This window comes from Phocoena sinus, chromosome 3 (assembly GCF_008692025.1).
Source record: "Phocoena sinus isolate mPhoSin1 chromosome 3, mPhoSin1.pri, whole genome shotgun sequence".
NCBI lineage: Eukaryota > Metazoa > Chordata > Mammalia > Artiodactyla > Phocoenidae > Phocoena > Phocoena sinus.
The window spans coordinates 11,675,075-11,699,670 of NC_045765.1; the positions used below are offsets into that span (position 1 = coordinate 11,675,075).

At 60.5% G+C, this 24,596-nt stretch overlaps 1 protein-coding gene across 9 annotated transcripts; it reads right to left on the reverse strand.

Moving 5' to 3' along the window:
- Positions 1 to 202: 202 nt before the first annotated feature.
- SSBP4 (single stranded DNA binding protein 4) lies at positions 203 to 17,185 on the reverse strand. 9 transcript variants are annotated; one of them, XM_032627086.1, is made up of 17 exons: positions 16,109 to 17,177; positions 7,945 to 8,017; positions 7,513 to 7,574; positions 7,343 to 7,427; positions 3,885 to 3,974; positions 3,094 to 3,153; positions 2,939 to 3,008; positions 2,712 to 2,779; positions 2,560 to 2,627; positions 2,197 to 2,242; positions 2,070 to 2,105; positions 1,954 to 1,969; positions 1,761 to 1,831; positions 1,604 to 1,682; positions 1,186 to 1,214; positions 823 to 1,046; positions 203 to 568 (listed from the first exon to the last, which is right to left on the reverse strand). In XM_032627086.1, the coding sequence occupies exons 1-16, from the start codon at positions 16,165 to 16,167 to the stop codon at positions 837 to 839; spliced, it is 1,122 nt and encodes a 373-aa protein (XP_032482977.1). In that variant the 5' UTR covers positions 16,168 to 17,177; the 3' UTR covers positions 203 to 568; positions 823 to 836. The 9 variants fall into 9 exon arrangements, with proteins under 9 accessions (XP_032482977.1, XP_032482972.1, XP_032482975.1 ...); XM_032627081.1 differs by having other exon boundaries at positions 1,915 to 1,969; positions 16,109 to 17,174; XM_032627087.1 differs by having other exon boundaries at positions 213 to 568; positions 939 to 1,046; positions 1,915 to 1,969; positions 16,109 to 16,430.
- Positions 17,186 to 24,596: the final 7,411 nt, after the last annotated feature.

The following is a 24,596-nucleotide window of genomic DNA, read 5'->3' on the forward strand; positions in this document are numbered from 1 at the left end:
TAACCCTAACGGCCCCCAATACCAGCCACATCTCCCTTTTCCACCAGCTGGACTTCTACCTACCCTTCCAAACTCTGCTGTCCCAACTCTCAGGGGCTTTCCAGAACCCCCGGGGGAGGGGGACTCTGCCTAACCACAACCCTTGAAGGTTAGGCTAAGCAGGCTGTGGCTGTGAGCCAAAGTGAAGAAACCCGAGAACAGATGCCAAAAACCAAAATCGAGTTGTGTTTATTGTTGGGGCCCACCCCTGCTCTCCAGGGGAAAGGAAATCCCCCAAGGAGCCCCCTGGACAAAACAGAAATGGCGGGAAAGGCCCATACAGGAAAGAACGTCTCTGAGGTCCTTGCGTTTTTTAGAAAATGAATGAGTCCTTCGCGCGGGGCCTCCCAGCCATCCAAGCCTTGACCGGGAGTCCAGTTGCCCGCGGTGTGACCTCAGACCCTCACCCTGCAGACCACCCGAGCCCCTGGACCTTGGCCCCGGGCAGGGGCGCTGGGCAGAAGCCGAGGTCGGCAGTGGGCAAGGGGCTGCGGCCCCATCACACGCTCATGGTCATCCCGGGGGAGTACTGCGGAAAGACGAGGGGGTGGCGCGCGGGGGCCGGCTCAGTTCCGGCCTAGGCTGGGACCCGCCCCCGGGGGGAAGGGGGAACAGGGCGGGGTGGACGTGGGATGGAAAGGGACCAGGTGTTGATGCGTGGGGAGGCCGCCCTGGGCCGCGGGTCCCAGGGTTGGGGTGGGATGTGGGCGGGGCGGGGCGATAGGGCGGGCCTGGGGAGGGGAAGGCGGGAGGAAGGGAAGGATGCCGCGGCCGCCCCCCCACCTGGCCCGCCGCGGTCACGGTCTTGCTCTGGCCCCCCGGCCGCCCCGCCGGGGTCTGCCCGCCAGGCCCCTCCGGCCCGACGCCGCCGCGGGGGGGGAGTCGACGCAGTCGCTTACGCTTTCGCTCGGGAACGGGTGCAGGAAGGTCCCGGCGGCCGCCATCTCGCCGTCGTCCCGCGGGGTGCCCGGGGTGTTGCTCAGGCCGGCCACGGTGCCGGGGGAGCTCTGGGGGCGGCCGCGGTCAGAGCGGAACACCCCGCCCCGCGGCCCAGGCCCCAACTGCCGCGCGGCCCAACCAGGACTAGGCCTCTCCACGCGGGCCGACCCCGCAGCCCCGCCCCCCGCAGGAGCGCGGCCCCCTCACCTTCGGCAACCCGTCCAGATCGCCCGAGCCTGTGGACCGACAGACGGCGGTGACGCGGCTCAGACGCGCCAAGCCGGCTCCACCGACCCCTTCCCGAACTTCCCCGGCGGCCGCGGCCCCTCCCTCGGCCCAGCCCACTGGGGCACCGCCGGGGGTCCCAGGCGGAGGGCCCAGATCTGGGGTGGTGGGCCAGTGCCGGCGGCCGGGCGTCCCCCCGGTTTAGTTACTGGACCCTCCCCGCAGCGCTGCCAGCCCCAGTCACTGAGCCCAGAGAAGCTCGGGGCGCGCCCCCAACGCCGGCTAAGCACAGAGGCGGAGGGGCTGAAGGGGGCCGCCAGGGGGCGCACGAGGCTCGCGAAGCAGCTGGGCGGGGGCGTGTGCGTGGGTGTCTGTGTGTCCCGGGACTCCGCCCACTCACCCAGGGATCCGTTTACATGGTGAGGCTCCATCGCACTCATGGCGGCCATGGGGGCCTCCGGACCAGGGCCAAGCGGGAACTGCAGGCAGAGGAGCAGCTTGGGCCTCGGGCCACCACCTCTCCGCCCCCACCCCGACCCCCGCAAGCCCCAGCTCACATTAGCCCTGCCGGCGCCTGGCCCGATGGGGTTCATGATGGTGTACATGTTCTCGCTGGAGTTGGTGGAGTCTGAGGCAGCACGTGAGGGGGGGGTGTGTGAGAGGGCCTCACCCAAACACACCCCTCCCTATGCCCCGCCCAGGCTGTAGTACCTCCAGGGCTGGGCATGATGGGTGTTCCAGGGGGCCCACCTCCTCCTGGGGGTCCCTGCACACAGAGGGAGACACAGAAGGTGAGAAAAGTCCTCCAACTGCCACCCCACAACCGCTGCCCCCAGGTCGGGTGTCCCAGCTTCGGCATCACTCACCGTGTAGCTGCCAGGGGAGGAGGAGGAGTAGGGGATCTGGGGAGATGGGCAACTGTGAGCAGCCCGCCCACTCTACCAACTCGTACACTCCTAATCCCCCCCCCACCAACGCCATCCGGACACTCACCGAGTTGCCACTGGGGCTGGCCCATGGGCCACGCACTCCGGGTCCCCTAGAACAGACAGTGGTGGACCCTGGGTCTAAGCCACCCCCCCAGCACACACTCCCTGACACCCCCAGCCTGCCCCACGTGCCCTCAGAGCAGCAGATGTTGGCCGAGAAGTAACCAAGCACAGATGCCAGGCCAGCCTTCAAATCCCAACCCCATCCATCACTCACTGGTCTTTGAGCCTGAGTTTCCCCACCCAGCAGTGGCGTAAACAGTATCGGGGCTGTTGTGCGGCTTCGGGGTCTGCCCCAGCATACCCAGCCCATGAAGCTGGGTGGTGACCCGCATGGGCACACTCCCGGGGTTCCTGAGGGCCTTACATGTTCATGGTGGGCAAACCCGGGCCAGCAAGAGAGTTGGGTGGGGGCCGCATGCCACTTCCGTAGCTCTGTGAAGGTAAAGGGGCCGTGAGAGGGCAAGCCGAGAGAGGGCAGCCCCTGAAGCTGCCCTGTCGCCTGGGCCCAGCCCTTACCTGGGGCCCAACGCTGGTCATGCCCCGTGGAGGCGTCACCCTCTGCATCGGGCCCATGCTCGAATGACCTGGGGGCAGAAGGAAGAGGGCTCAGGCCGCGGCCGTTCCCCGGTGTGGACAGGCGCTGTGCTGGTGGTTGGGGGTGTTCCTGCACGGTGGGCGGCGGGGAACTGGCTCTGGGATCCTGACGAGCGGCGGGGGACAGCAGCGGGAGCTTCCCTACTCACCCTGAGCACGTGGGGAGGGGTCCATGGCGCCAGGGAGGAGGGGCTGGGAACCGGGTAGGCCCACGGGAGGCTGCGGAGGGGGAGTGGCAGCACTGAGTGTGGGTGCCCCCACCCCGGCCCAATTCCTGACCCCCCTCCCCTCATCCGTCTCTCACCTGACTCGGCATCCGCAGGGTGGGCCGAGGGCCCCCTGGGAACCGCGGTGACATGAAGGGCTGGAAGAGGTGGGCCGGGGATCAGCACCTCCCCCCACCTACTCAGCCCCCAAAGCTACCCGCTTCCTGCCGCACCCGGGCCCCCAGCCTGGATACTCCCCCTCCTCCAAGACCAGCCGGCAGACCTCAGCCAGCCGCGCCGGGGGCGTGGGAGCGCAGTGGGACGGGCCCAAGAGCCAGGGGGAGGGGTGTGCGTGCTCGAGGGGGCGGGGCACCACAGGTCCTTACCGGAACCTGAGGCCCCAACCATGGGGGCGTTGGGGTTGTGGGGGGGAGGCTGGGAGCCGAGGGGGGGCCCTAGAAGGACAGAACCAGGTGGGTTGGGAGGAGCGAGGTTGGGAGGAGCGAGGTCACCCGAAGTTCCACGGTTTCCTGTGGCTCTGCTGAGCCTGGCCAGGGAGGGGAGGGGACACCGTGGAGGCAGGAGAGTGGGCCAACTAGCCCCATCTGCGGGACGTGGCGGGGGTGGGGTGGACCCAAAGGGAGAGGTCATGGGCAGGACCCGTGGTTCAGCGAGCCAAGCTGTGCGGCCCCAGGCGCCCCGACACACACAGGCGCAGGCCTAGTGCAGAGACCCCGCCCCTCCCGCAGCGGGGGCCCAGGCCAGATGGCCCCTCCCTCACCAGCACTATCGAGGCCCGCAGGGGCATACCCACCCCGTCATTGCCCCTGCCTGTCACCCTCCCACACAAGCCCACCCAGGGTCAGGAGACAGGGAGCCCCAGCTATACCTGGAAGAAGCCGGGTGCCATGGGGCCTGATGCCATTGCATCATTGGGAGCCATGCTCCCCATCACCGGGCTGGGGGCCGCTGCAGCGCTCTGCAGGGGTGGGGGAGATGGCAAGAGCCAAGTCAGGCCACTTCCTGTCCAAGTGTTTCCTTCTCTCCTCAAGCAGCTGGCCCCATGGAACAAGGAACCCAAGCCATCCAACTACTCAGACACGGGAGGATTTGCGGGGTGGGGGGAGGCGGCTCTAGGTGAGGGAAGAGCTGCGGCCTCCGTCCCCACCCTGGCTCAGCAACCAGATGTGCTGGGTGGCCCTCGGCAAGGGCTCTGCCTCCTTGGTGAACCCGTGACCCTGGAGGTGATCAGGGCCCAGCCTGGCTGAGCCCACAGCTCAGGTGATCAGGGACCTCAGCCCCCTATGTCCCCACCCTGAGGATTCCGGGGGTCTGAAAATGCCATCCACCCAGGACTCCACTGCGTGCCACATCCTTCTAGCACAGGCTTGTTGTTTTGGTCTGAATCTAACTTCAGATGGGTGGGGGCACAGTCCCCCACTCCCAGCCCAAGCCAACCAGCCCTGATTCCTCCTGCCTGGCAATGCAGCTTAGCTGGGCCCCCAAGACACCTCAAATCAACAGACAAAAAAAATCAATAGACAGCTTCAAGATGAACCTCCCTCCCAGAGGGCTCCTCCTTGGAGCTACTGTACAGACCACTCCCCCTCCTCCTCCTCCAGGAAGGAGGGGAAGGAAGAGCAGAACTCTGCAGTGGGGTCTCCAGGCCCCCAACCTCTCTTCAGATGGAGGAGGGGAGAAGACCGGGTGCCTGAGAGGGGAGTTCCCATGTCTGCCAAGGGTGGAGATGCTGGTGGCAGGCCCAGAGTTGGCAGGGGGACAGGCTGACAGGCCACTTCCTCTGGTCGGTTCCAAGTCCCAGGCTTGTCTGCCTTTGGGGCCCACAGAGCAGGGGGAAAGGGGGAGATAGAGGCCTAGTCTTCAGGGCAGAGGAGACACATCAAAAGGATAGGGAAGGGGGAAGACACTGCAGGCATTGAGTAGAGCACTTCTCTTAAGGCCCCTTGACTCTTGCGGCTGCATCATCTGCCCTCCCCCTCTGCCTCCAGGCCCCAAAAGGAAGAGGCTGATCTGTCTGGGTCACTGCTGTCCCTGCAGCTGGCACAAGCCAGCACACAGGGGCACTCAGGGATTTGTGGAACTGCAGCCACTTGGGTTCCGAAGAGTTAAGCACTTAGCCCATGGTCACACAGTGCATCCTGCCCTACAGAAGTGGGGAAAGGGGCCCCTCGTCTGGGTCGGAGCAGGGCCCCTGGAGTCACACCCTTCCCTTTGGGGACTGACACCTGCCCCCTTCTTGCTCCTTCTCAAAGGTCAGCCTCTAATGGATTTCTACCCAGGCCCAAGTTGGGAGGGTACCAGTGCGAGCACTCGCAGGGCCCAGCACAAATCTTTGAAAACCCAAGTGACCCCGGGGGTGGAGGGGGACGAAGCTCTAAGCCCCTCTCCAAAATGCTGGGTCACCCCTGCCCTCCACCTCACCCTCTCCCACAAACACAACACGATGGCTTAGAGCAGCTACTCTCGCTGGCGCCGGCCTCAGTGGCTGGAGGGAAACAGCTCTGAGCCCTGGGTCTGTCCACCCCTCCCCAACCCTTACGGAGGGCAGGAGCGCAGCCCCCCTTTCGAGCCGCAGCAGGCGCCAGAGCATTTCCTGGTTGGGGAGGGTGGTGGTGCGGGTGGCTGCCGCTCCAGACCGTGAGGTGTGGGGGCGGAGAGAAGATGGGGCTCCCCAACTCTAGGCCTTGAAGGGTTAATCCAGGGGTGGGGGGTGGGGGGTAGGGCCCACCCTCCCGGTCGGGTGACCTGAGCTGGACCCCCCAAGTCAATCAACCACCCCCAGAGGCGCCAGCCTGGCCTGCGTTGCCATAACAACAGGCTGGGCGCGCTCGCGTTTCCTGGAGACGCCGAGGTTGGCCCCCAGCCGGGAGGCTCTGACTGAGCCCCCTCAGGGGGCGGAGGGCGGGAGGAGGGAGCCCCGACTGCGAGGGAGAGGCGGCAGGACGCCCCTTCACCCCACCCCCCGTAAGTGCGGAGGTGGGGCAGAACGTGTAGCTGGCTTCAGTCTGCTGACACAGGGACCCTGTCACCCCAGGGACGGGGCGCCACCCCCCTCCCCTGACGCGCCCTGCTGCCATGGTAACCAGCAGCGCGCCCCAGGAAGCGCGCTCATTCCGCTGGGAGACCGCGCTCTCCCCTCCCCGGAGGCGCCAGGCTCGGGGCGGGGACGAAGGCAGGCGCGGAGAGGGGAGGGCTGCGCAGCCCGGGAGGGGAAACAGAGCTCAAGGGGCCCAGGAGAGGCAAAGGGAGGAGCTGGGGGCTACATTGGGGAGAGAGAGCTGGGCCCACGCGGAGTCACGCACGCACACAGCTACACACACTTCTGTCACCCCAGTTCTGGCGGGACCACAACATGAATAGTGGGACCTGATGGGGGTGAACAGCAGCGACCTCGGCTCCCATAAATGCGCATACAGCGTGCATGGGGCGTCTTCAGGGATATGGTGAACCCCAGCCTTCTCGGGCTGCACCCTGGCCCTGCAGAGGCCTGCACGCCTCCACAGGGGGGCCTCTCTGTTGGCGAGGCCGTGCGTGGTGTGGGACCCAGACTAACCGCAGAGGGCCGGGAACAGCCAGGCCCTGAGGGGCACAGCAGAGCAGAGGGCTCAGGATGTGAAGGCGCCCACTGCAGGAAGAGTGGTTGCAAGGAAGGGGGGAGGGCAGGGGGAACCTCTCTCAGGGGCCAGGTGGCCAATCCCCACAGGCCAGGGTGAAGAAGTTAAAGGCAGGGGGCTGCCATCTCCCCATGACAAGGTGCCGCCCGCCCCCTCACGTTACCCACCCACCTCTCGGGACAGGCCTCTGACTCCCACTCAACTTGTATGAAACTGAGGCCAAAGACGTGAAGTCAGCAGCCCCAGTCGCAGAGCAAGGTTGGGAGATCTGCCAAGTGCTCGGCCTCTCCTGCTCCAGGGTGCACAGGCAGTTAGCCGTCCCCCAGCACCCCTGCCTGGGCCCCCACCCCAGAAGGCTTGGAAAGGCTGGGGTGGGAGGGGACAAGCAGTGGTGGCCACCCGTCCGGCCCCGCATACACGGAGCTAGGGAGGCAGGAGCTGTGGTACTGTCTACCTGGTTCCACATGGGGTTCACGTGAGGGGGAGCAAAGGAGGGGCTGGCCTCGGGAGGGTGTGGGGCTCATGGGGACCATCAGGAGTTGGGTGCAGTGGGGGGCAGAGGAACCCCACAGAAGCCATGATCTCAGGTCAAACCCCACAGCCTGGCCCACTAGCCCACCTGAGCCAGCTTCTGGCCATGCAGCCCCCCAAGGCCACAGAACCCTGCCCACACCCGTGAGCCCTGCTCCCAGCCCCTGGGGCGGGGACTCACGTAGTCCTGGAAGGCCTTGGCTTCACTCGAGTGCTCGCACGCCTCTCTGCGGTCGGGCGCTGCACAGTACAAGTCCCAGAACACGCTGTGGGCGGCAGGGGGGGACGATGGTTTCCCCACGCGCCCCCCCCACCCCCCCCATGTCCCACCCACACCAGCCTTGCGCGCACCACCACCAGGAATGCAGGAAGCCGGGGGGCTCCCCCAGCGTAATGTTCTTCTCCCATCGGATCTGCAGGGGAGAGGGAAGGAAGGTGAGGGCTAACGGCCTGGCCCTGTCTGACCCCTTCCCCTCCCAAGAGGCAGCCCCAACCCAAGCCCGGGACCCAGGATACACCGGGGCAGGAAACCAGCAGATCAGAGCAAGGGAGCCAGGAGGGGGACAGCTTGGTGAGGACAGGGACAGAGGAGCGGGAGACAGATCCTCAGATGGATGGGCAGATACCAGGATGCCAGCCCCGCCGCTCTGCAGCCCTCAGTTCCCAGGGCACAACCCAACCCCACCACGGAGACCTGATAAAAATGGGTTAGGGAGGACCCCAGGATATGGGTGCCAAGGAAGGGGCTGGCTGTGGGGGCCCTGCCTGGCCAGGCCAGCTTACCTCGGACAGAAAGGTCTGGGCTGACTTCTGGGCACCAACGTGCAGCAGGTACTCATACACGTACAGCGCCAACCTGCAGACGGGAGGGGTGGGGGCCGGCTCAGGCTCTCAGGAGGTCCAGGCAGACCCAAAGCTCTGCCCCGAGGGTCCCTGGGAGGGGTTTTAAGGTGCGGCACCTGCCCTCTGGTGGGAAGGTGGAGAAGGGCAGGGGCCCCGCAGTGAGCCCCTCATTGTACCTACCACCTACTGCCAGCCTCACTCACTTCCCTCTGCTGGTCTCCCCCTCGCCCCACCTCCCCCACCCCTCAGAAGAGATGGCCTCCTCACCAGTTGCTCAGCCTGGCCAATTCCTACACATCCATCAACACACAGCCTGCAGGCCCCTCCTCTAGGCAGCACTCCTAGCAGTCCCCAGCCCCCCACCTCCAGGCCAAATTCTGCTCAGTTCAACACCCCCCTGATGGACCAAGTCCTGGCCCCATCCTGCCAATGCTGAGACCTTATAGCAGCCTTGGCCCCAGGGAGTTCCTCTCCTTGGAGAAATGGCTCCTGGGCTTCACTCTAGTTTGTGCTCTGGGTGGGGTCTCCCAGCAGGCACCCTGGGCCATGTGGCCAGGGCCCAGCGCCTAACTCACTCCCACCCTCACCTGCCAAGGAAGAAAAGGGGCTCTCTGACCCGAGGTCTTCCTCCTCCAGGTTTCCCTAGACCCCATCCTTTTCCTCAGGATCAGTTCCCATCCACCAGTGGTGGCTATGACATATCCATACCAGCCCCCCAAGGGGGAGTCTGGGGAAATGGGAGGTAGGGCCAGCAGTGCCACTCAGCTGCCACAGCACCGCCCTGTCCAAATGCCCACAGTGCCCAGTACCCCTGGACACACCAACTCGGCCACTGCCCACCCCAAGAGCACAGGCCACGCTCCAACCAGCAACACCATCCACTTGCCCACACAGGGAGGCCGGACCATCCACATTGCCTTCCAAGCCTTTCCATCCTTGGCCTCCACCACACCCCAATCTGTCTTCCACACCCGCCAGCAGAGGGACAATTCCCCACCCGCTAGGGTCACCCATTCCCCAGCCCCCACTCTACCAGTACCGGCCCCTCCGGGCACCTCCAGGGTCTTCCTACTACCCAGCCAGGCCCCAGGTGGACCGAGGGGAGTCTGGATCTAAGACCGGGGGCTCCCCAAGGGCCAGCCTGAGGCTGCTCCGGTGAAAGCTGTAGGCCCTTCCAGATGCCTCCCCGCTCAGCTGGCCTCCCTCCCCTGGCTGATGGCCCCATCCTGAAATAACCTTGCTTTGACTCATGCTCCTGCTTTCTCTCACCCTTCCCAGCCAGGCTGCTCAATCCTCACATCCCAGCCCCCTCTGCAGAGCACCCCCGCCCCCAGTTCCAGCTCAGACCTCACCAAGGCAGTTCTAGCCCTCTGTCCCAGGCCCCACCCCAAGGCTTCTGCCCTTGCCCTGGACCCTCTCTTCCTTCCTTCATCCATCCATCCGTCCTTTCAGTCATTCATTCAACAAACATTCACCTCCTTGAGCAGTGAACACAACAGACCCCTGTCTCCCTGGAGGCTACCTGCTCACGGGGAGAGACGGAGAAGCAAAAATACAAAGGAGGAGGTAAGTCATCTGGTGGGGTGGAAGGTAGTGTGTGCTACAGAAGTACAAGGGGGGGACATTAGGGAGTCCGGGTGGGCAGCTGAACCAGGGCAAGGTACGTTACACCACGCGAGCTGTGACAGCCACCGGAGGGACAGAAACAGGTCACAGAGGGGTAGGATTTGTGGGGCTCACATAGTCCTGAGCATGGGTCTCCCCCAAGACTGGCCAAGGTTCCTGCCTCATCATCACACCCCTCTCAGCAGCGCCTCCAGCCCGGGCGCCCCCAGGTTGCAACATCGCACCGCGGCAGCATCCACCCTTCTCCAGTCCAGTGGTCTTCCTCACCCCCCCCAGCCTCCAGGCTCACCTGTCCAACTCACTCCTGGGACCCCCCCTCCCTTTCTAGAGGTTTCCTGAGCCTTCACGAGTGGACTGCATCTACCAGGCCTGAGTCCATCAGTGAAGAAATGAACATGAAAAGTCAACGGGGCCAGAGGAGACCTGAGCAGCTCCAGCCTGCTCACCAACCGACCCTCCAGGCAAATAGAGAGGTTTGAAGAGATCCAGCTGGCCCCCTGCCACCTCGGGGAACGGTGCAGGGAATGAGGTACCCAGAGACAGGGAGCAAGACAGAGTGGGGGGATCCAGGTAGGCTGCCCAGAAGGGAAGCGCAGCAGGGCAGGGGGAGCACATGGGGGGCTGCAGTCTGGCCCCACCTCCACCAAGAGCAGAAGCCTCTCCTCAGGGTTCAGGGAGCCTCCTGGAGAACATGTTGGCTCCCACTAAGGCCACCAAGGGCTCTATGCTGCCAGCCCATCGGGTCCCGCTCCATCACCTCTCACCCTCCACTGGCCAGGGGTGGCATCGGACCCAGGATGCAGGTCCCGGAGCCCACCACTGCCAGCTCTCCTCCCTCCTCCGGCCCTGCCCCAGCTCTCCTCTCTTCTCCCTGGGTGGCCTCCCCTCCTGCTTTGATGTTGATGACTGACGTGGTGCAGCTGCCCACAGGATTCCTCCAGCCTGGCCTCCCCCGTGAACTCAGGGTCTGCCGTCCACTTGACATCTTAAAGGCCCAGCCCCACCCCAGCTTCTTCCTCTCCTTCCCCTCCTGTTCCCTGACCTGGGTGGTCTTGACTCACATAGGTGTGGCGCAAGTGTGAAGATCCACCTAGCTGTCCCCCAGAGATCACTACATTTATTGAATTTAGGGGAAAAACTTAAGGAAAAAGCACTCTCTCTCCTGATTCTGAGCCTTCTCCCTGCCCTCTTCAGCACACACTTGGTCCAGGCCACCACTATCACTTACCTGGATTTCAACAGGGCCCCTCTAGGGGCTGCTTCCTCCCCTCCCCACCAGCACTCCTCACTCAGACCCTTCAGTGCCTCCCACACACGTTGGCCACTCTCTACCTCTCCACCCCAGGGCCTTTGCACAGGCCATTTCCCTGCCTGAGACACTTCTGCTAGAGACCCTCATGGCTCCAAAGTCACGGGGCAGAGGCTTCCCTATCACTTCTAACGGCAGCCCTGCTCCATTCTCCACCTGCCCCCCCCATCATATTTATCTCCATTTGACACAAGGCCCTCTGCTTACTGCCTGCAGCCCCCACTGGATATAGCTTTGGGAGGGCGGGGACCTCGTCTCACTCCTGAGCTTACACAGCGCTGGGCATCCTGGGCCCCCAGCCACCCCAATGAATGAACCAACCAACCCTGAACCCCCTCGCTCCCGGGATGTCCGGTAGGCACTTATGAAGGTCAGCACTTACTTACTATTCTGATGTTAAGAATTTGGGGTTTTATCCCAAGAGCAAAGAGAAGCCAGAGAAGGTTTTCAGTTTTGCTTGATTTCTCTTATATGCTGGTACTTTAATTTTTATCAAGATCAAGTCTCAGAGAACTGTGAGCAGCTTTGTTTGTTTTCATTGAAAACTTTTGAAACCTGGACATCTGGTCAGGTTGTTTCAGGACCTCCAGGGCCCGCCACTCAGGGAGGGCTTATGGCTTGCAGGTCACTGTCTAGGCCCTGAGATGGGTTGTGGGAAAGGGCCTGGGCTCTGGATCCAAATCCTGGCCCCACCCCAGCCCTGGTCAGCAAATGACCTGCAGAATGAAGAGCCCACCCATCAGAGGGGCTCCCGATGCAAGAGGGCAGGAGATGGGAGGGAGTGTGGGGTGCACCGGGGGCCCTCCCTCCAGAAGGAACGGTGACCTGGAGGGTACAGGGTGCCCGGACCTGGAGTGCTCACGGGGAGAAGCTGCAGCTTGCACAGGGAAGTGGTGACAGAATGGGGTACTGGAGCCTCCTGGACTAAAACGCAGCAGTACTACCTTCATCATCCAGAATTACCATAATAACCAAGAATTAAGGTAAGAGGTGCTCCCTGCCAGGCTTCCCCTCCCCTTTAAAGCCCCTGGAGGCACATACTGCTGGGGGCTGGGAGAAGCCCTCTCTACTCAAGGCCTTGTGTCACCCCCTCACCCCCATCTAATCCATCACCAGGTCCCACCGATGCCCCTAAGGGACTCTCCAGCCTACACATTTCCTCCCTCCCCTCTGCCACCCTCATGGCCAGGCCTTCAGCTCTTAAGAGCCAGGGTGGTGGCCACCCGCCTCACCGGCCTCCTGGCAGCCTCCACATTTGCCCCTTACAGCCTTTCTCCTACCCAGCAGCCAAAGTAACCGCCCCCACTAACAAATTCCATCCCAGCATTTGCCCCCCAGATACTGCCTCAAGACCTTCCCAGAAAGCTCCCCTGTGTCCACGGGCTCTGCTCAGCCTCCAGGACTCAGTTTGGGGGCTCCTTTCTCAAGAACCTCTTACCTATGCACCCCCCTCCAACAAGGATGCCCACGGGCATGGGCACCTGGAAGCCCAGCTAGGGATGGGACAGACACATGGTGAGTCCCTTGCCTGCTGGGATAATGAACAAACTACCTGAGGTGATGTGCCCATATCAGAACCAACCCTGGGGACTTTCCTGGTGGTCCAGTGATAGAGAATACTCCTTCCAATGCAGGGGACGTGGGTTCTGTCCTTGGTCAGGGAACTAAGATCCCACATGCTGCTGGGCAACTAGGCACGTGTGCCACAACTACTGAGCTCACGCACCTCAACGAGAGCCCGCGTGCTGCAACCTACAGAGCCCACACGCCCTGGAGCCCACGCGCCACAATTACAGAGAGAAAACCCGCTGCCACAACTAAAGAGAAGCCCGCGTGCCGCAACAAAATCATCTGCATGCCTCAACGAAGATCCCGTGTGCAACAACTAAGACCTGACGCAGTCAAAAATAAATAAGTACTAAATAAATCTTAAAAAAAAAACAAAAACAAAACTAATCCTGGGAGAAAAACACAAGACGCACAGTGACACTGACAGTGACCATCACTTACGGAACTATTCTAAACCCACGTGGCAGCACTTAAAGTGTTCAAGGATGTACACACACGATGCAAACACTTAGATCTCTCCCCTCAACTTAGGACAGCACAGCCTCTGGGGCTGGAAGGGGGAAGGGATGCAAAGGGGACACAGGGGCCTTCAACTGTCCCTGTCACCTTCATCTTATTTAAAGAGACCTGAAACCAGTGACCGAATGCAAGCGCTAGTTAGTTCTGGGTAGGAAGTGATCTCGGGGTTTCCCTGTAGGTTGGAGTGTTCATCATTTACACAAGGAGAGGCTGTGTCTTCCTGCAGGCAGCCCACTCAGACCCCAGCCTCCCTCTCGCCCACCCTGCCATCCCTTCCTTGTATTCCCTGGACCCAGCAGTCACCACGGTTTGCTGTGAGCCCCCAAGAGCAGGGACCCACCATCTGTGCACCAAGCAGGCACTAAGTCCATTTCTGGGACAGGCTAGCCCAGACCTAGTGCTGAGATGGGGAGCCAGAGGGGGCTCAGGACAGGGGCCCAAGAAGGAAAAAGAGGAAGAGGAGGAGGAGTCAGGAGGGTGAGATCAGGGAGGAAAACAGTCCTGGAGAGTCGAGCAGTGGAACCCCCTTGACCCCATTTCACGGAGGAGGAAACCAAGGCCCAGAGACAGGAAGTGGCGTGATTGGTGAATGCCTGTGAGGGGTGCTCTATCTGCAGCCTCTCACCCAGTCCTCGTGAGAATCCTGCAAGGCCGGCTGTCCGTGTTTCAGAGGGGAAACTGAGGCTCAGAGCAACCAGCCTGCCTCTCTAGTGTATCAGCCCCAAGTATCTGAGAGCTCTCCTGTGCCCCAGAACCTGAGTCTTCAGCAGGGTCCTTCCTCTCCAGGGCCTGGCATCCCCGTCAGTGAAGTGGATGCCACCATCTGGTGTTCTCCAAACTTTCTTTAGTGGCAGAACCTCGTCTCCAAGCCAACGCTGCTACAGGACCCTCTCGACAAGAAATGGATGAGCGCAGGATCGCTCTGGCCAAGAAGTCAGATAACCCCCTCTTCTACCCCTAGCCAAGAGCCGAGGCCTGGTTCAGACTCAAAATCTCTCCTGGACTGTCTAGTGGGATTGAAACGCACTCCAAACCCCATGACCCCAGCTCAAACCTATTTCCTCCCTTCGCTTATCTCCACGGCCACCCCCTAAGCTGCCACCATTAGCTCTCTCCCAGATAACTGTGCCTGCCTCCCCCAGGTCTCCTGGCCCTCTACCCTCACGCGACCCCCAGTAAGCCCCACTCCACAAAGGAGCTGGAGGGTACTTTGGAACACAAGCCTCTCTGGCCCACACAGCACATCCCCACCCTGGGCACCAGCCCCAGCTCTTTGGCCTGGCCTCGCCCTAGGGCCTTTGCACTTGCTGTGCCCTCAGCCATCAGCTCTTCCTCCAGGTCTCTGCACACCTGACACACCTCCTCACAGTTCACTACCGCCCACTTTCCCATTTTGCTTTTCTCAGAGCATAGCTCCAGATCCTTCCATTGGCTTGCTGAGTAACTCACTTGCCTCCTAGCTAGGATGTGGGCTTCTTCAGGGCCAGGGCCTGGCTTCCCAACCACTACACCCCAAGACCCAGCCCAGCACATGTCTGAACAAGTGAACGATTCCCACTGGGGGAGTGGTAGCCCCCAGAGCCCAGAAGCCAGGGTACAAGGATGGCTGGAGATGTGCCAAGATCCCCAGGAGTGGGGTGGCTACACCCCCCCTGCTTCCAACCTGGGCAGGAGCCAGGTGCCAGTTTCAAAAAGTCTTCCTGCTTAATGGTGCTTGGAAATGGACCCCAACCTCATAACTGTGCAGACAAGAGAGGTCTGGAAGGGCAATCATCTGTGCAGCATCTCCTGGCCAGAAGAATCTCTTCTCCAAAATGACCCCGAGGCTGGGTAGAGAATGGACACTCATCCTTGGGTTGGGGGGAGAGGTGGTGTCCCTATGTCAGTCCAGGAAGAAAAGACAGGAGACAGCCCATATTCAGGGCTCCTTTTCACTGCCCAGATGTTTAAGTCCTCACTCCCGCTCTGGCCCTCAAAGAGAGTCATCATGGGACCTCTCCCCAATAACTCAGCCTCCTAACTGCTCCAGCAGCTGGTTTCCCGCCCTAGGTGGCTTGACTTCTAGGATCCTGCAAATCAGCCATTGGCCATCAGACATCAGAAGCCTTCTCTTTTCCCTGGCACTTTAACAATATCACAAACTGTTGGGTGCCCTTGCTGTGAGACAGTCACACGTCCTAGCACCTTTCAAACACTCCCCAAACCTAAGAGACAGCACTGTTATTATGTCTGCACTTCTCAGGATAGGAAAATAAGCCTAAGAGGGAGTGCTCCCTCACCCAAAGCCACAGGGCAGGTAAGTGGCAGGGCCAGGAGACAAGCACAACAGCTCAGCTTCTTCCCCACCCCAAGAAGCTCTGAGCGCCCTCCGCCCCTCACTGCAGAGTCTGGGAGTTAGGAACCTGCCCCTCTACCAGCCTGAGACCATCTGCTACCCACGGCCCAGCGCCATGCCCAGAACAAGTGGGGGCCCCAGGACTGTGATCCTGAGGCTTCCCCAAGGGCCCCACCCAGCTGCCCCAGGCCCGGCTGGACAGGTGGCCTTTCAGGGGTGGGGCCGGCGCCCCTCAAGCCCTTCTCACGTCTCTCAAGCTTTCGGTAAGCAGCGGGGGAGGGGGGAGGCGCCCAGAGCGGCCAGTCTCGCCTGTCCGGGAAACTTCCCCAGAGGATGGGGGAAGCGGCACGAATGGCGACTCCGCGCGCACACGCGTTCGCAACCTCCCACACCCAAGGCTTAACCGTCGGGAAGGTCTCGCGACCCTCTAGTCCCGCTCGAATCTCGCGCGCCCCCGCAATCTCGCCCCCCTCGGGTCTCCGGGGTCCCTTCTACTCTCACGACCTCTCGAATCTCGCGCGTCCCCTCAAATCTCGCGACCCCTTAAGCCCCTCACGCCCCTTGGGTCTAGCGAGCTCCCCAGTACCTCGCGACCCTCCAGCCCCTCCGGTCTAGCGCGCCCCTTAAATCTCGCTCCTGCCCCGCACCCACGTGCCCCACGCGGTGCCCGCCGGCGTTAGGGTCACGGAAGCAGCGCGGCCACCGAGCCCCGCCCCCGTAACCACGGTCCCGGACCACCGACTCACTTCTCTCGTGCCTGGCTGTCGGAGGGCACGGCCGAGCCCTTGCCCCCCTTGGCGTACATGCTGCTCCGTGCCGCCGCCGGGGCCCCACACCTGTCAGGCGGCGCCGCGGGCCGCGCTCCCGGTCGCCATAGCTACCCCGCGCCCCGGGCCTCACCGCCCCGAGCCCCGCGCGGGCATCGCGGGCATCGTCCGCGCGGGGGAGCTCCAGACGGCTGAGACGGCGGCAGCGGCAGCTCCAGCTTTGGCTCCGGCCGCGGGTTTTATTTTCTTCCTCTCTTCCCTCAGCGCGGGCTGTTCCGGGAAGCGCGCGCCCCCTCCTCCCGCCGCGCGCGCCCCCGCCCGCCGCCTCCCCGTCGCCCGCGGGCGCCGCTCTTAAAGGGGCGATGGCGTGAGCGCGGGTGGGTCCCGCCGCCGAGATCGTGGGCCGGGCGCGCACGCGCAGTGCCCGCCGCGGGGGGAGGGGGCGCGGGGATACACATACTCGGTGCGACTGGGGACAGCCGCACGGGGACACACAGCGGGACACAGCTGATCACGGCTACACACACACTTTCCAGATACACCCAAATTGTACACCCAAGAACACAGCCACACACTTAGTTGCGGCTACATTCTCCGACACAGGACTGCACACGTAAGTCTCTATAGCTACTGGAACAACTACTGATAGCCCCGTAAAGCTACAGGCAGTTATACTGGGTGTATCGCCCCGCAGAGCTACCCACGCCCAGCACGGGTGGGAACCGCCACACACACAGTCTGCCCAGGGATACACTGTCATACACGTAGGTATACACAGCTCAAATAGTGGCTGTTACAGAACATTGAAACACACTCGACGCTCACATACGCACACAGCCGCACAGAGACAAGCATCGGCACCGCTATGCCATAGCTTCCAACAGCTGTGGAAAGAGCCCACGCAGCTACTTGCTGTCACCCTGGGGCACACCGTCGCAGCCTCCCGAGGGCTCCACACAGGGACCTGGGGTCTCACCGAACCACAGATGGCTCAGTCACACGCAACACACAGTCACACAACACAGATACATGCAGCACAAAGACACCACACAGACAAGAAGCTCCTGGGATACCCAGGCCACACCCTGGGAGCTACCCTGCACTGCCCCACAGTCACACTTCCGTGTCAATTGTAGGTGCTGCGTGACTTGACTGACTGGGTCATTCCCGCTGGCTCCGCCTCTCAGCCTGTGCTGCCAGCTGTAAATATTCCAACTTTAATAGCACCTTTGCAGCAGTCAGGGGTGCAGGCAGTGGGCACCCCATTCTCCCTCCTAGGGCCCTTCTTCTCCCCCCAGGAGGTGTGCAGAGGTGGAGGCCGACACCGAGGCAAGGACACCCGCAGGGCAGGGGTGTCTGGGGTGGGGGCGGAGGCCTGTGTGCCAAGGTACCTGTGGGCAGTGTGCGCCGGACGTGCGTGGGCTAGGTGGCGGGAGGCGGTCCAGTTGTGACTCTAGGTCTAGATGCTTTTGTGAACGTTTGCCATAGGTTTTTTTGTTTTTCTTTCTTTTTACGACCACAAGTGTGTGTGTAAACACGCGGTTCCTGTGTGAGTGCACGTGTGCGTCGTTGTGCGTGGGGGGTTGGCAGGCACCCAGTCGCTGTCTGGGCAACTGTCCCTGGCTCTGCGACAGTGGTTGTGTGTCCGCGGCGGCCGTGCGGGGCCGAGTGACGCGGCGTCAGGTTTTGTGCACTAGTGTGTGTGCCTCCCCGAATGGGTGGATTGCTGGCTCCCTGGGACGTGTGTGGTGTGGCTGTGCGCTCACATTTCCTGTGTCGTGTGTTATGTGATGATCGGAGCGCCCCTCCCGCTGCCGGCGGACCCCCCATTATGCCTCCAACGGCCTCCTCCCCACCCAGGTCTTCTGCCGGGCGGGAAGTCTTGAACCGCTGCGGTTCCAGACAGGCGAAGAGGAAGGGAAGGGCCAGGCCGGCCCCAGCCCCGCCTCCATCCCGAGGGGCCACGGCCAGGGGGGGAGGGGGGGACACGCCAACCCTTCCCACTTCCTGTCCAGCAGGTCGTCCCCTCCCCCAACTTCCTCTCCCGCGGACCTCCCGGGCCCCGGGCCGGCGCAGAGGAGGGGCCCGCGCTGCTCACTAATGGGGGCGCGGCAGGCCAGCTTCAGTCGGACGTCGAGATGGGGACTGCCCGATGCCCTGGGGGCCACCGGTGAACGTGGGCGTCAAGGACACCCTCGTCGTAATACCTGTTCCCATTACCGCTCTCCAACAACTACTCCCGGCCAGGCACAGAGAGGGTGTGACTCACCCAAGCCACACAGTGTATTGGTGACAGCTGTGAGTCCCACGGACGCTCCCACCACCACCCCAGGCGCCCCCATCTATCTCCTAATGCTCTGTTGCTCCCCAGAATTCTGTGTGCCCTGGGCGGGTCCATGGCCCTCTCTGAGCTCCGGTTCCTTAAGTCGATGTGAGTCTCCATCCTCCCCACAAATATTTATTGAGTGCCTCCTGTGTGCCGGGCTCTGTGGACCCAGTCGGGACACGTTGCTACTGCTTGTGGAGCAGAGGGTCTGATGGGAAAGGCGGACAGTCAAAAGCTGGCGAACAGTAGGATAATTTCAGGGAGTTCCACGTGATGGGCAGAGGGAGGGGACCCCGGTGAAGAGGACGGGGCGACCGCAGGGGCGGAAGGCGGAGGGAGGGAGGCTGGGAGGCGGAGGCGCCCGTGGCGGGGCTAGCTGCGGAGGGGGAAGCGCGGCCGGCGGGAGAGACTAGCGCGGTTCTCATGGCAACAGGGACGGATCTCCAAAACACTGCCTCGGCGCCGGCGGAAAAGTCGGAGAAGAGCAAGCTCTAGCCCCCATGCGGCGTCCGGGGAGCTGAGCCGCGTGCACAACCAACCAGAACGCACGCCTTGCAAAAACATATATATATATATATATATATATATTTATTTATTTATTTAATAAGGGGAGGGGGTGGATCCGAAAGATATGGAAGAAGAATGTTCAGATTGTAGTCACGGCAAGTGCAAAGGTCCTGAGGTGGGCATACGGTTAAAGTGTTGGAGGCAGAGCGAGGAGGGCGGGGGGAATGGAGGAAACGGGTCGGGCCATTCCTGGTGGGGACGGGTTGGGCTTTGTTTTAAAAAAGGAATAAGGAGCCACAGGAAGGTGTGTAGCCGCGAGGGGCGGGATCTACGTCAGGATTTTAAGAAGCTCCTTGGGGCTGCCAGGTAGATCGGGATGGCGTGGAGGAGGCAGGGAGGTTGACCCGGTAAGAGGCCCTGGAGGACCTGACAGGCCCGGGAATTGATTTAGGAGCCGGTGTGGGGGCGGGGGACGGTAAGCAAGGATCGCTAAGGGTTAAGGCTGGGCCAGAGACCTGCGGCTCCTTTGCCGGCTCCCGGTCGCCCCCGTGTGGCTGCCGGGGACTGCAGCCCTGAGCTGGGTCTCTGACTCTTGGGACCACCGACGCCCCCAAACCCCAGGCCCTTAACGTCGGGGTCGGTGCCTGAGAGAGTCCGAAGTCGGCTCTGCTTGTATTTTAGGGGGATTGCCTGCAGAAGGAGCCATCCCTCCCCTCACTCCCTTCCAACGCTTCCATTCTTCAGACCCACCTCTCGGCCTTTGCACTGGCCGTTCCTGCCTCCTGGAGCGCTCTTTTCTCTGGCTCTTGGCCTGGCCTGTTCTGGCCTCCTTCGACTTTTGGCCGCATTGTTCCTTCTTCTCCCCCACTCGCCCTTCTCTTTCTCCTCCTCTCCCTCTTTTCCCTTCTCCTCCTCCTCCATCTCTCCCTCCCCCAACTCCTTGCCTTCCGTGGCCATCTCCTCCAGATTACTGGTTCTGCACTAGCCTTGGTTGGACTTGTCACTGTTATGATAAAATAATGCCTAAGTCATCTGTTGGCAGCCTCCGCCTCCCTCTGGATCTGCTCTCCCTGCAGACACAGCGGTAGAGGTCCATGAATATGTTGCTTGAGTCGTTGGGAAGGCTAGTTTGGGTTTTCCCGATGATGGTTTTTCCTCTCCACAGCAGGTGGAAGCAGCCCGTTAATGGGGAGGGGGGGACGGGGGAAGGGAGGGATTCGGGGAGGGGCCAGGATCCAGGCTGGAGACCCCTGCAGCCCCTCCTCAGCCGTGCGTGGGAGGCGGCCACAGCTGGGAGCAGGGTCTGCGCCGTGAGACGTTTCCTTTCAGAAGCTGTAATTATGGGTAATTTTCTAACTGCAACACAAAAATTAAAACCCAAACAACACCGGGAGGGAAGAAGCCACAGCAGCTGGTGAGCACCGGCGCAGGCTGGGCTGCGGGTTCCAGCCTAGACCTGGTGGGAGGAGCAAGTAGTGGGGGAGGAGGTTGTGAAGGGACACAGGGCGGAGGGTCATTAAGACAGGCTGGACTCTTTGGACAGCCAGCAAACCCTTGTAGTCTCGGGTTTGCAAAATGGGGGTTATACCCCAAGGCTGATCACTTGGAGGCAGAACTCCCCGCTTGGAAGATCTGGACCTGAGTTTGAACCCTGGCGCTGTCGGTCTGGCTGTGTGGCCTTGAACCTCAGCCCCCAGGCTCTCAGGGTCTTGAGGAACTCAGGCGAGAGAAGGGACGCAGGAGGACTGAGTGGAGGAGCCTCAGTCGAACCTACAGCTCACTCCCCCGTTCATCCTCCGTGAAGCTCAGCCTGAGCCAGTACACTGCCAGGCTTCCAGCACCTTCCATGGCTCCACAGCTCACAAATCAAGACTCCGCCCCTCCGCCCTGCACTTTCCAGAGTCAAACTAATCAGTAGAAATTGGTACGCCCAGCTCTGATCAACCCTTAAAATCCTCCCAGCAGCCTCCTGAGAGAGGCAGCACTTTTTTCTCCCCATGTTACAGAATGGGGAAACTGAGGCCCAGAGAAGCATGAAGGGAGATACATGGGCGACCCAGAGGCAGCACCCCACTCACTGGAGTGCCCCCAGCTCCCTGTCTGGGTCTGGGATACACTGGGAGATTGGAGGCATTTCGTGGAAACCTCAAGAGCAGGGAAGGGAGAAATGGGGGAGGGAGAAAACTATCGCAGCTACAGAGAAGGTTCTGCAGATAAATCTGAGGCTCAAAGCCGGGGAGCCACTCGCCCGGGGACGCACATTCGAGAGTGGAGGCACCGGGTCCCACTTTGGGGTGCTCTGGCAACGCCCCTCCCTCACCACCTCTCTCTGGAGCTCCGCCTCTCTTCCTGTGGTGTATTTTCCATGGCAACCTAAAGTCCTAAGATCCCGGGGCGGTACAGGGGGAGGGGTCTTTTCTTCCCTTTGGGTGGGGGGCTTCCTCTGCTGAATAACAGCACTGGGGAATGGATGCTCACTAAGGACCAGAAACTGGTCAGTTTTGTCCATGATCCTGTTGTCTGCACCCAGCTCATTCCCACCCCAAAGCCTCTGCACAGGCTGTCCTCCCGGCCTTGGACACCCTTCCCCAGCCCTTCCCCATAGCCCGCCTCTCTTTGTCCTTCAGGCCTCCGAGAGGCCCTCCAACCATCTGGATCACATTGCCCTGTTGGGTTTTCCCGCAAATCTTATTTTTGCACGTTGATTGCCAATGTCCCCAGTAACCCATGAGTTCTGTGAGGGCAGGGAATTCTATCATTTTGTTCAGTGCTGTGTCCCTAGCACTTACAAGTCTTGGCACACAGGCGCTTAATAAATACCTGTTGCCGACCGAATGAGTTAAAAATTACCAACGTCCCCTCTGTTCTGGGGTCTGAGGCCTCCAGTACCCTCCTTCAGGGGTCTCAGCCTGAGAGCGACACAGACCATCTTGAACTCCCCCCATCCTCGCCGTGTTGGTCGGGATGGAGTTTGGGAGTCAGAGAAGTGGGAGGGACCAATTCTCTGCCTCTGCCAAAGCCACCAGAACCTGCAATCCCGAGTCTGGCCACACGAGGGCAGCAGAGATTCGCAAGTACAACTCCGGAGGGTCCCATTGGGCCTCGCCTTAGCGCGCCTTTGGAGTGGCTCTTGAGACCCCAAGTTTCAGGCTTGGAATCTGGTACACCTCTGTTGACCTTGCCCATGCCCCCAAGTAGGCTTCCAAATATATATTTACATAGTTATCTACTGAATTATTTCATGGCAAAAAAGAAGAAAAATACAGAAAAAATCACCCAGTTCTCCCATCCCCCCCAAAGTGTTCTCATTTTGAGCTCTTACCTGCACATGTTTTTTTCCTTTTTTGTCTGTTTTCTTTTTTTTTCCCCTCAAGAGGTTTTCTTTGACAAACCCTCTTCAAAACTGCAAACCGCCCTGTCTTTCTCTCCAAATCCCCCAAATTCTTTTTAACTTTTCCTCTCCCCAGCCCTATTATTTCCTAACCTCCTTTAAATTTGCTAATTTACGGTTCATCGTATCTCCCCCAACCTCCCACCCCTCCCCCAATTCACCTTTCTAAGGTGAGAGTTTTGCTGCATCTGGTAGGTGCTCAGTAAATATTTCTGGAAGGAAGGAAATCTTACCAAAAGTAAAAAATAAATTAAATAAAACCTAGCAAATAAGCTAAATAACCTTCTTAGCCCTGCCACCCCCAGGCAGCCACTACCATGAAGTCAAGTCTAAACCTGCGCATCCAGGAGCGGCAGATTGTCATCGTGTGCGTGCAATGGCTCTGCACACGCTTCTACGTAGATGCAGACAAATGAATCTTGTCTGAGCACAGTGTAGCCTAATGGTTAACCACACGGTTTGAGGGCTCACCCTCGGTTGCTGTAGAGCCTTGGGCAAGCTACTCAAACACACTGTGGCTCAGTTTCCCCGTCTGTGAAATGGGGGGATAATGACAGTTCCTACCTCAAGAAGCTATGGTGAAGATGACATCGCTTAATAGCCAGTGCTTGGCTGCTGCTATTTATAATTACTTAAAATGTTTTAAAAATCTGACGGCTTATAATGTTTCTTTATATTCCTCCACCTATCTTAATTTGGGGCCCCCTGGTCCGGGTGAGAAGAGAGACGGGGACCTGCAGGGGGCGCCAACGAGCAGGCTCCACAAGACTGGGTTCCCAGTGGGCCCTCAAGAAGCCCGCCAAGAGCAAGTGCCTCTGACACGTCCTACCCGAGGGAGGAGGGAGGAGGAAGCCGAGGCGTTTCTAATCAACTCTCCTTCCGTCTGTGGTCAGGGTAGCTCCCAGGAGAGCCGTGTGGGCCAACAACGTGGCATCCTGTGACCAGAGCAGCCTCAGCAAAGAAATGCCTGTCTGGCAGGTGGAGGATGCTTGCTGACCGCAGCTGCCCTGGTGCCACATTTTGTTTGCCCACCCCTCTCCTAAAGGCATTCTTTGGCTTCTAAAATGTTACTGTAACCAACGAAGCTATGTGACCTCAAATAAGGTCTTTCCATTACATTCAAAATCAAGCTTTACCTTCTGAATTCGATTTTTGTGCGTGATGGACCATTTACACCTCCCCCACCCTTAGGACACTCAGCTGTGTATTAGTCACACACGGCCCGGTACCAGGAACATGCTAACGTTCACATCTGTCTCCCAGCCCTTCACGGCCACCTTGCACGGTGGTTTTCACTGCCCTCATTTTGCAAAGGAGGAAGCAGAGGGACGTCCCTGGTGGTCCAGTGGTTAAGACTTCGCCTTCCAATGCAGGGGGTGAGGGTTCGATCCCTGGTGGGAGAGCTAAGATCCCACATGCCTCCCAGCCAAAAAACCGAAACATAAAACAGAAGCAATATTGTAGCACATTCAATAAAGACTTTAAAAATTGTCCACATCACAAATAAAATTGGGCCTTCCCTGGTGGCACAGTGGTTACGAATCCATCTGCCAATGCAGGGGACACAGGTTTGAGCCCTGGTCCAGGAAGATCCCACATGCCGCGGAGCAACTAAGCCCGTGCGCCACAACTACTGAGCCTGCGCTCTAGAGTCCGCGAGCCACAACTATGGAGCCTGCGGACCACGATTACTGAAGCCCAGGCACCTAGAGCCCATGCTCGGCCACAAGAGAAGCCACCACAATGAGAAGCACACGCACCACAAGGAAGAGTAGCCCCCGCTCGCCGCAACTAGAGAAAACCCATGTGCAGCAACAAAGAGCAATCGCAGCCAAAAATAAATACATAAATAAATAAATTTATTTAAAAAATTACAAAGGAAGAAGTGGAGGAACAGAGAGTTTGAGGTACTGGCCCCAGGTCACACAGCAATGAAGTGGCTCAGTGCACTGTTTGCTGAATTAACGCATGGAGGTCTGCAGTTGCTGGAGTCTGCTCACATTCCAGGTTTGCCCCTAGGTTGCTTGGCCACCTTAGCCCAGCCCCTGGGCATCATAACTGCCTGTGGTCCTGACCAGCCAGCTCCAGAGCTCCTCAGAGGCCTCAAGATCCCCAGGCCCTGTAAAGGGCTTCTACTGTGGCTTGGGCTGCCTAGCAACCTGCCCTAGACCCTCCCTGGGGTGAGACTGGATTCTAAGAGTAGCTAGACCAGAGCCAGGGGATGGGGGTGTCGGTAGTTCAAA